The sequence below is a fragment of the Oryza sativa genome, chromosome 3 (assembly GCF_034140825.1).
Source record: "Oryza sativa Japonica Group chromosome 3, ASM3414082v1".
In the NCBI taxonomy this organism is placed as follows: Eukaryota; Viridiplantae; Streptophyta; class Magnoliopsida; order Poales; family Poaceae; genus Oryza; species Oryza sativa.
In genome coordinates, this window is record NC_089037.1 from 806345 (window position 1) to 817865 (window position 11521).

An 11521-nucleotide genomic window follows, 5' to 3' on the forward strand; every position below is an offset into this window, starting at 1 on the left:
TCTATGATCTTATTGTTTCCCTTATAAAAAATAAAGCATTGCCAAAATTTAAAATTTAGTACTTGATTTTGAGGTTGTTTTTAGAATACTTTCAGCGTAGTTCGTTTTCAACATTAGTTTTAAGGTCGTTAAGGACATACTCACATATAGATAAAAGTTTTACTTTCAAATTATTTGTTAGGAGCTAATAATTAATGAGATATTGCCAACCAATAAGGACCTTCATGTGAAGATGGTGTGCAACACGAGTATATAGAGAGGCATAAGTAAATGGGTTACAAATGGGTTACAAGGGGATTTTCTTTATCTTAGTCTCAGAGTCAAGATGTAATACAATTATCAATTGCATATATTATCTTTCTTATTTGAATGTCATATGATAACTACTATATTTACTTGATAATTCGTCCTTAGCACAGGTACTAAGACAATCATTGGGCTGCAAAATTGTGAAAAAAAACCAAGATGCCTTTTGTCATGAACAGTGGGGATACATATGTATGCAGTACAACCACACAAAGAAATGACGAAGACATGCTACGGGGTGGTTAACACTTGAAAAGACACATAAACTTTTATTTGAACCTTATTCCCAACATACCACAGAGATAAAATAGTATACTAAGATACAACGTAATGATATAAATTATACGATACAGATATCCTTAAAATATATTACTACGAATGCATAAAGGAGAAACTTTCACCACATAGTTAGCAAGTCTGGTTTGATAGGGATGTAGCTTGTACTACTACCTCTATTACAAAATAAGTATACTCCTTAAAAACCTAATTGACCCAATGATATAGATATGTCTAGCGGGGATTGCCTGCAGTACTGCTGATACAGTAGCAGACACTGATGTGTGAACCCACTGCAGAGGATGTGCATCCGGATATGCCATGTTTGTCTCAACAAACGTTATCAGCCACAGGGAAGCCCCTGCAGACGATCCTAGTCACAGACCAACATCGGGAGGCGGAGATCTCTCAGACAGTCGGCGGCATCTGCCGCCCCATGTCACTCCGCTACCCCACAGCCACCATCTCTTCACTCCCACTGCCAAACGGGACCCACGCCTTCGGGTCCACATGTCATAGCCTATCCACCAATCACGCCCACTCATACGGCCCCCGCCTCTCGGGCCCCATGCCCGCCACGTCACGCCAAAATAATTACTTCCTCCCTTTCCCAAAATCCACCCACCCTTTTCTCCCCATCGTCTCTCTCTCTTCTCTTCCTCGTTTCAGTCACCAGTCCACCCGCGGTCTCGTACGCGCGACACGAGTCAACGACCGACGGCGATCGCCGGAGGTGGGGGGCGGCACGGCGGGGGGTCTCTGCTCAGCGTGGGGGGTGGGGCCACCATGGTGAGGAGCGGGAGTGTGCGGCGGACGGCCGCGTCGTCGTCGCCCGCCGCGGCGGCGGTGCCGACGGCCTTCACCGCCTCGCCCGGCGACTACCGCCTTCTGGAGGAGGTCGGCTACGGCGCGAACGCCGTCGTGTACCGGGCGGTGTTCCTGCCATCCAACCGGACCGTCGCCGTCAAGTGCCTGGATCTCGATCGTGTCAACAGTAACCTCGTGAGCTTTCTCTCCCCCTCTCTCTCTCTCGATCGAAACTCCCTCACTCGTTCGTGTCCTAGGGATTCCGGTGGTGATCGCTGTTTTGATCGGGGGATATGCGGTCGTGCAGGGGAGGATTCGATGCAGTTGAGCTGTGTGTGTTGTGTCAAGTTGGGACAATTTGATCCAATTAAAGTTGTTTATTCTATTGATCAGTATTGACGTGGTACCAACTTAAGAATTAGGTTGTGGTAACTGTGCTTTGCGGAGTCGGGATTTAGCTCCACTCACTTATGCTATTCATTTTAGCAAATTTTTAGTTCGATCGTTCGTATTGTTCATTTTGTCGGTTACTTTTTATTAGGTTTTGTGGCTATATCGAGACAACGTGGGGTTCCTTATCCATGGGCACTTTAATTCATCCTCGGCCTAACTTCATAGATAGTGGATGGTTAACTTCACAAAGGCCTACATTTAATTCTTCCGGGCAGTGCATTTGCGGCTTATAGGATGACATGCAGTTGTCTTGGGTTACTGATCCAGTAAATTAGATGTATAGGACGTTGTGGTATAGCTTGTTTGCTTGTAGTACTTTTCACCTTTGTTGCATTGGATCATGAATGCGTCTATTTTTCTTTCTATCTTAATGCTAAGTAGTAGGATTCATGAATATTACCTGCAGTAAATTAATTATATACATTTACTGTTATAGGCTGATGTTTGAGGTCTCTTAATGATCCTCTCCCCAAGTTCAATAATGTATTTAGCATCTCATAGTGGTATATATACATATTGTACCCAGGATGATATAAGAAAAGAGGCACAAACGATGAGCTTGATAGATCACCCTAATGTCATCAGGGCTTACTGCTCATTTGTTGTGGATCATAACCTCTGGGTGATAATGCCATTCATGTCAGAGGGTTCATGTTTACACCTGATGAAGGTTGCATATCCTGATGGTTTTGAGGAGCCTGTTATCGCCTCTATCCTAAAGGAAACACTTAAGGCTCTAGAGTACCTCCATCGGCAAGGACATATCCATAGGGATGTCAAGGTTAGCTTCTACAGTAGTATTCATTTTAGCTAACTTTGTCAGTTGCTTTGCTCAGCGTAATATTATACAGGCGGGTAATATCCTTATGGACAGTCCTGGTATAGTGAAACTTGGGGACTTTGGTGTCTCTGCTTGTATGTTTGATAGAGGTGATAGACAAAGATCCAGGAATACATTCGTGGGAACACCATGCTGGTAACTGGAGTTTTCTTACGTTTTCTCTGTTGTATGTACAATAAGTGTTCTGCAAACCTTTAAACGTGTTTTCTGCTGTCATTTGGTCTTTAGGATGGCTCCAGAAGTTCTCCAGCCTGGAGCAGGATATAATTTCAAGTACGTTGGTAATAGCATAACCTTGTTCCGTTAGCTACCAGTATCCTGGTTATTTTGAAAAAGTTAATTTCAATATTTAGATATTAATTTCAATATTTAGATAAAATTGTGTTTCTTAAAATATTTTACCAGGAAATATGTTTCAAACCATTTGTTTACCAACTTAATTTGGTTATTTAAAATTTCCTTAAGGGTAAGAACTCTAACTACCATAAAAATACTGGGAATAAGGTATATTTTGGTATCAAATGCTTCAGTGAACCATTGGCAGATAACTAAAACATTCTTTTTTTCTTCTGTCGTTGCACTCAACATGTAACTGCAGTGCTGCTTGTGTTCAAACATTCTGTATTTTCTACTATATATGTCTTTATATTTTACTTGGTTGCTATTGTACTGTTGAGGTGCACAGTGCGCTCACAACTATTTGTCCTTGTACAGAGCTGACATATGGTCTTTTGGAATAACTGCACTGGAGCTAGCACATGGCCATGCTCCCTTCTCGAAGTATCCTCCCATGAAGGCAATGAATTATTTTATCTTTTGCAAATTGAAACCTTTTTATTAAAAGAAAAAGAGTGACAGTCTAATTAACAAGTGCATGGTCAGCCAAATATCTATGTGTCTTATATTCAAATTTTCACATGGTTAGTGTTTGCTGCCAGGGATGATGTTTTTGTGATTTTTGTATGTCATGTTGGGCTAGAAAACATATGTACTTTGCACTTGCAATACATGTTCTGTCATTTGTATACAATTCCATATACTACATGCACATACATTCTTCTCGTGAAATTACTTGTTTGGACTTTAAAGTTACTGCCGATGAACAGCGTTATCCATGCAGTTAGCAATATGCCTGTAGAACATTCTTGTTCATAGAAAACAATCTTGGGTTTAGGATCCTACAAATACAAACTTTCTGCTGAACTGAGGATGTTTATGTTTTGCCAGAATCTGAGGATGTTTATGTGGTCTGTAGGTTCTTCTCATGACCCTTCAAAATGCACCACCAGGCCTTGACTATGACCGTGATAAAAGATTCTCAAAGGTAGTACTAGTCCTTTCAGCTAATTCTTGGCTAGCGAGTCTATGTTTTATGGCAGTATCTGCTTGTTTTAGCCTCAATGTTTACCTCCTAATGAAGGCTTTTCAGTTGTTATCAGTCTTTCAAGGAAATGGTTGCAATGTGCCTGGTCAAAGATCAAACAAAGAGGCCAACGGCTGAAAAGTTACTAAAGCACTCATTTTTCAAGAACGCAAAACCTCCAGAGCTGACTGTTAAGAGTATTTTAACTGATTTGCCCCCTCTGTGGGATCGTGTAAAAGCGCTCCAGGTTTTGCTAGTTTACTTTCCTTTTGTTTTTACTTAATGATGGAAACATTATGCCTTAATTAATTCCTGTTATCCTGTGCATTTGCAGCTAAAAGATGCAGCACAATTAGCTTTGAAGAAAATGCCTTCTTCTGAACAGGAGGCACTTTCTATGGTTTGTGATTTTGATGTTTCTTTTAAGTTCCACTTTGTTTTGTGCTGTTCTTTCATTTGAGTTCATGAAAATATGCTAGCTAGTTTATTTTACCCACAAACTTCTGAAATAGGCTTTATGGTGGTATTATATATATTCATTTTACAGGCAAATCTTCTGCTTTGTTTTTAATTTATTATCACTGACCATACCAGTCTTAATGATTTTGGTCAGTAGATGCAGCTTAAAAACAAATTTGTAGAGGGCCAGGGTCAATTTGCAGTAACACAAATCCCAGCCCTTGCAAAATGAAGTTAGAACTGTGGTATTACTTTCATGCATGGATATGTTATTGGTTGAACAAGGACTAGCACAGAATGATTTAAGATCCCAGCATATTAGACTATGTTTGATGCTTTTTTAATTTAAAAATTAAAATGACGTTAAATTTTTTTATCACTTGTATGCTATGGTGTCACTATATTTATGCTAAGAATATGATGTCTAAGACACATTTCAGCCAACGCAATGATTTGTACGAGAGATCACTTTAGCTAGTCCACCTTACAGGCAGTAGCTAACTTCTATTTTTCTTTCACTTGTTAGCTCCATGGACGTAATACCCTAATGATTTTTGCACTTCTGTTCCACATACAAACTAATATTCATGATAAACATAGTTTGGTTTATTATAGATATGTTTGCACTTTTATTTCACTTACATGATAGTTTCCTTATCATCTGAATTATCTAATAGAGTGAGTACCAAAGAGGCGTAAGCGCATGGAACTTCGATATTGAGGATTTAAAGGCTCAAGCATCATTGGTAAAACAACCAGTTTCTTTAGTTCTATATCGAAATGCTACATTGCTCTCTGATTCATTCTGTTACATTGCTAAGATGTAAAATGACTGTAATTTAGTCTTATAAGTGAGATTTCCAACCTTTTTGCAGATTCATGATGATGATCCACCTGAAATAAAGGAAGATGTTGACAATGATAGAATAAATGAAGCTGATAAGGTTAGCTGCTCTCGACTTGATTTTGTTTCAGACGTAGGCTTGCGTTCTGGTAAGACAGGGTAATAACTGTAGCTAGATGGGATCATGAGAAAACTTTATCTAGTGTGTCAAATAGAAGAAGTATCACACATGTTTAACTTCAAAGCACAGAAAAGAGCTTGCCGTTTATCAAATTTGAAAAGTCAGGGTCATTTGTAATGCCACAAATGCTTCTGTTTAAATCTGGAAGATGCTTATGTTCTGATCCTGTTATTGTTTCTCGCTAATTCTGAGTGCTGCAGAAACATTTGCACACCATGTTGTCATAGCTTATTGATTTCTTGTAAGTAAGACAAAATTATGTACCAAATATGATTCTGTTTCAAGTCATTTATGATTGCTCTGTTTGCAGGAGCCGTTTTCTGGCAATCATTTTGGACAACCAAAAATTTTGAGTGGAAAGCACTTCAGGTTGAATCAGTATGCAATATTTTTTTGTGGCAATGTTTTCTTTAAAAGATATAGATGTTCTATATTGTTCCCTAGCTTGTGATTCTCAACATCACCAATCGAAGTATATAGGATTCAAGTTTTATTTTATGTGGTGTAGGGTGAAATTTTGGTCTTATAAATTAAAACAAGCGAAAGATTCAGTGAGCCTTGATGCATGCTTTTCTGTGTTACTGGTAGTGTGTTCATAATGTTCCACTCTTTTGTTACATTTCAGTGAACAAACTTGTGTCACTGCAGTAAGTCCAGGGGGGAATATGCATGAGACAAGCAGAGGATTGGTTTCTGAACCTGGTGATGCTGATAGTGAAAGGAAAGTTGATGGATATAGAAAACAAGGGTCAGAAAACGAATCGTTACCCTCTACATCAAAACATGATTCTGAAGGACAAAACAGTAGTAGTGAAGTTAAACAAAAAGAAAGGACTTGCTCTGGCCCAATTCTGTGTTCTGGTGTACATAATAAATCAATAACTGAAAGCAGTCGCATTTTTGATAGGTAAGCCTTTCACTGTTTTTTTTTCCTATTCCAATTTTAATATTACTTGGCTGCTACAATGTTGTGCATACCAATAATTTAATGCATGTTTTTTTTGGACTTTCCTGTTTGAAATATTACATATGAATATGCCTCAGAAATGAAACGGTACAGTTTAAGATGCTTTTTTCCCCCTTAAAATCGGCTAATATTTGAGCTTTCAAGTGTCGTTAGTTCTTAAATGTTTGACTTAGGTCATGCAATAATTGATTTTATAGAAACAAATTAGTAGTTATTCTTCTTGAATTTGTATACCTGAGTTTCCTGTGAGTACTGTTATGAAGTTAGGAGGTTTCATAATTTTTTTGCTGAAACAAATTGCTCAAAAAGGCATTTGCATACCTGAGTTTCCTGTGAGTACTGTTATGAAGTTAGGAGGTTTCATAATTTTTTTGCTGAAACAAATTGCTCAAAAAGGCATTTGCATTTTAAAAGCACTTTTGGTTATTGTTATTCCTTGCTGCAGGGAAGCGGCAGTTAAGTTGGCATCTGATAAACAAAAGAGTTGTACAAAAAGAACCACAAATCTCAGTGGTCCTCTTGCACTCCCTACTCGTGCTTCTGCAAATAGTCTGTCTGCTCCTATTCGGTCTTCTGGAGGTAGGAAGCAGCCAGTACTTTTTTGGATGCACATGATAAACAGCAGTCACGTGTTAATATTATTAACATAGCAAATGACCACATTTAAGGTTTACAGACTTTTGTAACATAAATTAGATCATTTGAATTCACTGTGGTTATGAACTGAAGGAAAGTATATGATTATCTGCCTGTTATTTGCAGGCTATGTGGGCTCCTTGGGAGATAAGTCTAAGCGTAGTGTGGTGGAGATAAAAGGACGTTTTTCAGTGACATCTGAGAATGTGGATCTTGCAAAGGTAGGTTTCGTTCTGAGCATACACTTCAATAGGTTGTGCTCCAGACTGAGCAAGATCACTACAAGGGATACTAATTAAAATCTTACTTGACAGGTTCAGGAAGTTCCAACAAGCGGCATTTCACGCAAATTACAGGAGGTAAGAATTTGTGCCCTATCCATTTTATTGAAAGCTCTGTTGTACTCTACAGTCTACACTACTTCAAAACCCACATCCAGCCATCAAGTGTCATGACTTGAGTTGCTCAGGGATCTTCACTGAGAAAATCAGCCAGCGTTGGTCATTGGCCGGTGGATGCTAAGCCAATGGTAAGCTTTTCAATGTCAATAATGTACCAACTTGTAGAAACTAATTACTTACTGTGATTTGATATTCAGACAAAAACTGTTTTTTTTTTCTTGGAGAGAATGCTGGTTGGGAATTTCTTAGTGAAATGTTTCCTGCATCTGAATAAAACCTTACAAGTTTTGAATACTAGGGTTTGATTAAGGGCATTGTTCTGTACTTCTGTTTCTATTGTCATGTCATTGTCTGGATCTTAATGTTTTCTGAAAATACTAGTAGTATATTCTTCATATCATTTAAGACACTTATCTCCGATTTTTGAGCCACTAGATGATTTAGAAAGGCAACCAAGGTTCAACCCTTTTAACATATCATTTTAGTATTTTCTTTTCAGTGACACTTGCTACAGAACTATATATCTCTGGCTAGTGCAGCTCATGCAATTGCAATGGCCTTCTTGTTCTTATACAGTTTCCACTGCCCTTGTGCCTTCTCCATGCTTTAAGATTGTTCACAATAGATAACATTTTTCCCCCATCGATGCTGCAGTCGAATAGTCATCAGCGGAAGGAACTCTGCAATGGTTCAGTATCTGCGTCCGTTCTGATTCCCCATCTACGGAATCTTGTACAGCAGACCACATTTCAGCAAGTATGGGAGTAGCTTAATCTAGTGACCTCTAAGTATGGGCAGTATAATTAATTGCAGTATTTTGAGTTTTTGGCAAACTAAACATTCTCCATTTCCTTCACTTAGGATCTCATCACAAACCTCCTAAGTAGCTTGCAACAGAATGAGAAAGCTGACGGTAAATACTTTCCTCTGTATTTGCTGAAAGTTTTTTTCGCCTTTATTTACGATTAAATCGTTTGTTTTCTCCAGCAACACAGTATAGACTTGGTAATATGGATGGTGATACAGAGGTAAGAAGCTTATTAGCTTGGTGTCAAAATTTTTCCCACATATCATTCTTTTCTATTAGTCTGTACATAGTCTGTACAAAGAATTCTCAATACTGCTACCAAATGTTCATTAACTCAAAGTTTGCTCACAATCATTTGGCAGGTTGAAACGTCTATTTCCGAGGGAGAACGGTCATTACTTGTCAAAATATTTGAATTGCAATCTAGGTAGGTTTGTTACTTGCAACTGATATTTAGGGGTGGTAATTGCATCCTTACATCCGTGGTGCTTATGCCCATTCCTCTACCGTAACCATGCTTTCCCAGTCGTCACGGACTCAGGTCACCACCTTGTACCATTGAAGTACAAGTGAATTTCTTAGTTTTCCTCATCAACTTAAGCTTTATATTAAGCTGGCTGGTGCATGCAACTCATAAGTCATATGCAACTCAACATGTGTGAATCCAAAGGGAGCCTCCACGTTAGAGAGGGGTGCATGGATTGAAGCATTTGTGAAGAGTTCATTGTTCTCCATCAGTTTAATCTTTTGGATGAATTTCCAACCTGGTATTCAATGTTACCAGCTACCAAAACATTGCCTTGTATTCATAACTCAACCAAACTGGCAAACCTCAAACTATTGGATATAGCTGCCATAGTATTATGTTTATGCTCTGTTTTATGCTCAAATCAAGACTTGAACATGACACGTTTAAGGCAGTGGGAGTAGTCTAGATAGTGATGCTCGCTTTAGCGCCGCCGGTGTAAATCGCGGCGAGCTGTAAAATGTGCAGGTCCTTAGTCTGTAGGATGACCGACCAGGGCAAGTTGCCTCAACAACTCTGTTGTTGTTCGTAACATGGCTCTCCTTCCATCTTAATAAAAATTGATCGGCATTTATTCCGCTGGCCTGGCGAAAGAAAAAATGGCGCGTGTTATTAAAACATCTATTTTTCATGCCAATGGTTGCCTGATGATCAATGCAGTAACATACCTTTCTACCTTGCAGAATGATTTCATTAACCGATGAACTGATCACAACAAAACTGCAACATGTCCAGGTCAGTAAGTCATGTCTGTTTAGTTTTCTTCACTGTATTGACACCTGAGGTCACCTACAATAAGGATCATTCTATTTAGACCATATGGTACTTTACTAAAAATGCCAAATTGTGGGGGAGGGGGCAAAACCTATTTTATAAATATATAGGACAATAGTGAACATTAAACATGGCACCCATGAAGTTAGTCAATTTTAATCCTAACATGGACACCATGTACATTTGATAATCATTATATATGATGGATCTCTATCATCACTTTCAGCTACAAGAAGAGCTAAAAATACTGTACTGTCACGAAGAAATAATCGACACTAGGGAGGTGGACAATGCTTGACATGTTAAGGTTGAGCCAGATTCTTTTTATTAGTACAAGCAGTATTCAGGCGACTAAAAGTTTTGCCTGCACTGGCTCATGCCTGGAGGCTTGGCTAATCGGATTCCAACAAGGTGTTTGAGGTGCGCTTTTAGGAAGGGAGGAAAACTGAGAGGTGCCATGGATTCGACTTGGGAATCTGCATCGAACTGTTGAGGAGATGAGAGCTCTTTGAGATGCATAGCAACAAAGGCTGCTCGATGATGGCCAGCTTGGGTTTATGTATGTTTGTGTATATTTGTTCGATCTACTTAATTACTTGGGATTATATTTATTTATTCGGGGGACTAGTGTAAGGTGGTTATGAGAGACTGCGGTATCCATATAGTATTTCGGGCCGCACTTATCATTAAGAATTGAGATGGCCATGGATGCCAATCTTGGCCAATATAGTATAGAACCAATGAGCTGCGAGACTGGATTATTGTATTTATAGACCACCAGAATATATTGTTTATATGTTGTTAATTAGTACAGTGTCAGTATTATAGCTAAATTTGCCCTTTCTTCAAAAGATTTTGCCGTTTTATCATCTGGTATTGTCATGGCATATACCTGCCGAGCGTTCACCATTGTGGTTTGCTGGAGTGCCATTTGCACCCAGGCTGTGTTTAGTTCACATTAAAACTGGAAGTTTGATTGAAATTAGAACGATGTGATGGAAAAGTTAGAAGTTTATATGTGTAGGAAAATTTTGATGTGATAGAAAAGTTAGAAGTTTAAAAAATTATTTTGGAACTAAATACGCCCCCAGCTGACCTGTATGAATGCGATGCCTTATGAAAGCTGGATGGCCGTGTGAACCAACTATAAATGGGGGAAGCGGTCAAGCCTCACCGTCAACACCTAACACTGTCCAGCCCAGCAGCAAGGCATTAGATTCATCAGCTCATCATGTCCGTGACTGCATTGCATCCTGAGTTCCTGCCTTCCTGGCCAAGTGCCCAGGAGTACATGCAAACAAGTGAAAACCTACTCGTAATACTCTCTCTGTCCCATAATATAAGGGATTTTAAGAGATGTGACATAAGACTATAAATTTGGACAGAAGTTTGTCCAGATTCGTAGTCTTAGGAGTGGAGTACTCCCTTTATCCCATTTTAAGTACAACCATAAGTTTACGTGTCCAACTTTAATTATTCGTCTTATTTAAATTTTTTTATAATTAGTATTTTTATTATTATGAGATGATAAAATATAAATAGTGTTTTATACGTAACCTATATTTTATTTTTTAAAAAATATTTTAAATAAAACAGACGGTTAAAATTGTGCATGGAAAATCATATCTGCACTTTAGAATGTAACGGTGGGATAAAACTAGGTAGGCCTGGAGTGGTCTGACCCTAGGGCCTATGCTGTGTAATTCAGGATAAAAAACGGAGAAGGACAGGTCAGTATGTGCCTGACAAGCAATCTTGCACTCACGGCTTTTCAGGTTTGTCCGAAGGAAATCCGGATTGAGATCAAATGCAGTACTCCGTAGCTACTAGGACTGCATGGTAACTACTGCCAGGAAATCCATATGGCCACCGGGTGGCT

General features: G+C 38.9%; 1 protein-coding gene across 6 annotated transcripts; it reads left to right on the top strand.

Moving 5' to 3' along the window:
- Positions 1-1244: 1244 nt before the first annotated feature.
- Positions 1245-10475, top strand: LOC4331385 (uncharacterized). Of its 6 annotated transcripts, none has more exons than XR_010739983.1 (22): positions 1245-1584; positions 2369-2623; positions 2694-2818; positions 2912-2956; positions 3398-3479; positions 3939-4007; positions 4123-4293; positions 4381-4446; positions 5183-5251; positions 5381-5449; positions 5841-5908; positions 6156-6437; positions 6943-7076; positions 7260-7354; positions 7448-7492; positions 7573-7662; positions 8189-8290; positions 8396-8447; positions 8522-8562; positions 8705-8769; positions 9552-9603; positions 9869-10475. XR_010739983.1 is itself a non-coding variant. In XM_066308537.1 (22 exons), exons 2-22 carry the CDS (start codon positions 2300-2302, stop codon positions 9938-9940), a joined length of 2088 nt encoding a protein of 695 aa, XP_066164634.1. In that variant the 5' UTR covers positions 1245-1584; positions 2279-2299; the 3' UTR covers positions 9941-10475. The 6 variants fall into 6 exon arrangements, 3 of the variants coding, with proteins under 3 accessions (XP_066164634.1, XP_015631563.1, XP_015631564.1); XR_010739982.1 differs by having other exon boundaries at positions 7603-7662; positions 8705-8883; XR_010739984.1 differs by having other exon boundaries at positions 5841-5899.
- The last annotated feature ends 1046 nt before the right edge of the window (positions 10476-11521 follow it).

Bases quoted from the DNA above. Each gene is read 5' to 3' on its own strand.
- LOC4331385 (XM_015776077.2), top strand. From the start codon at position 1,369: ATGGTGAGGAGCGGGAGTGTGCGGCGGACGGCCGCGTCGTCGTCGCCC. The intron at 4,008-4,122 runs GTAGTACTAGTC...AGTTGTTATCAG, and splicing joins GTGATAAAAGATTCTCAAAG to TCTTTCAAGGAAATGGTTGC. The intron at 7,355-7,447 runs GTAGGTTTCGTT...CTTACTTGACAG, and splicing joins AGAATGTGGATCTTGCAAAG to GTTCAGGAAGTTCCAACAAG.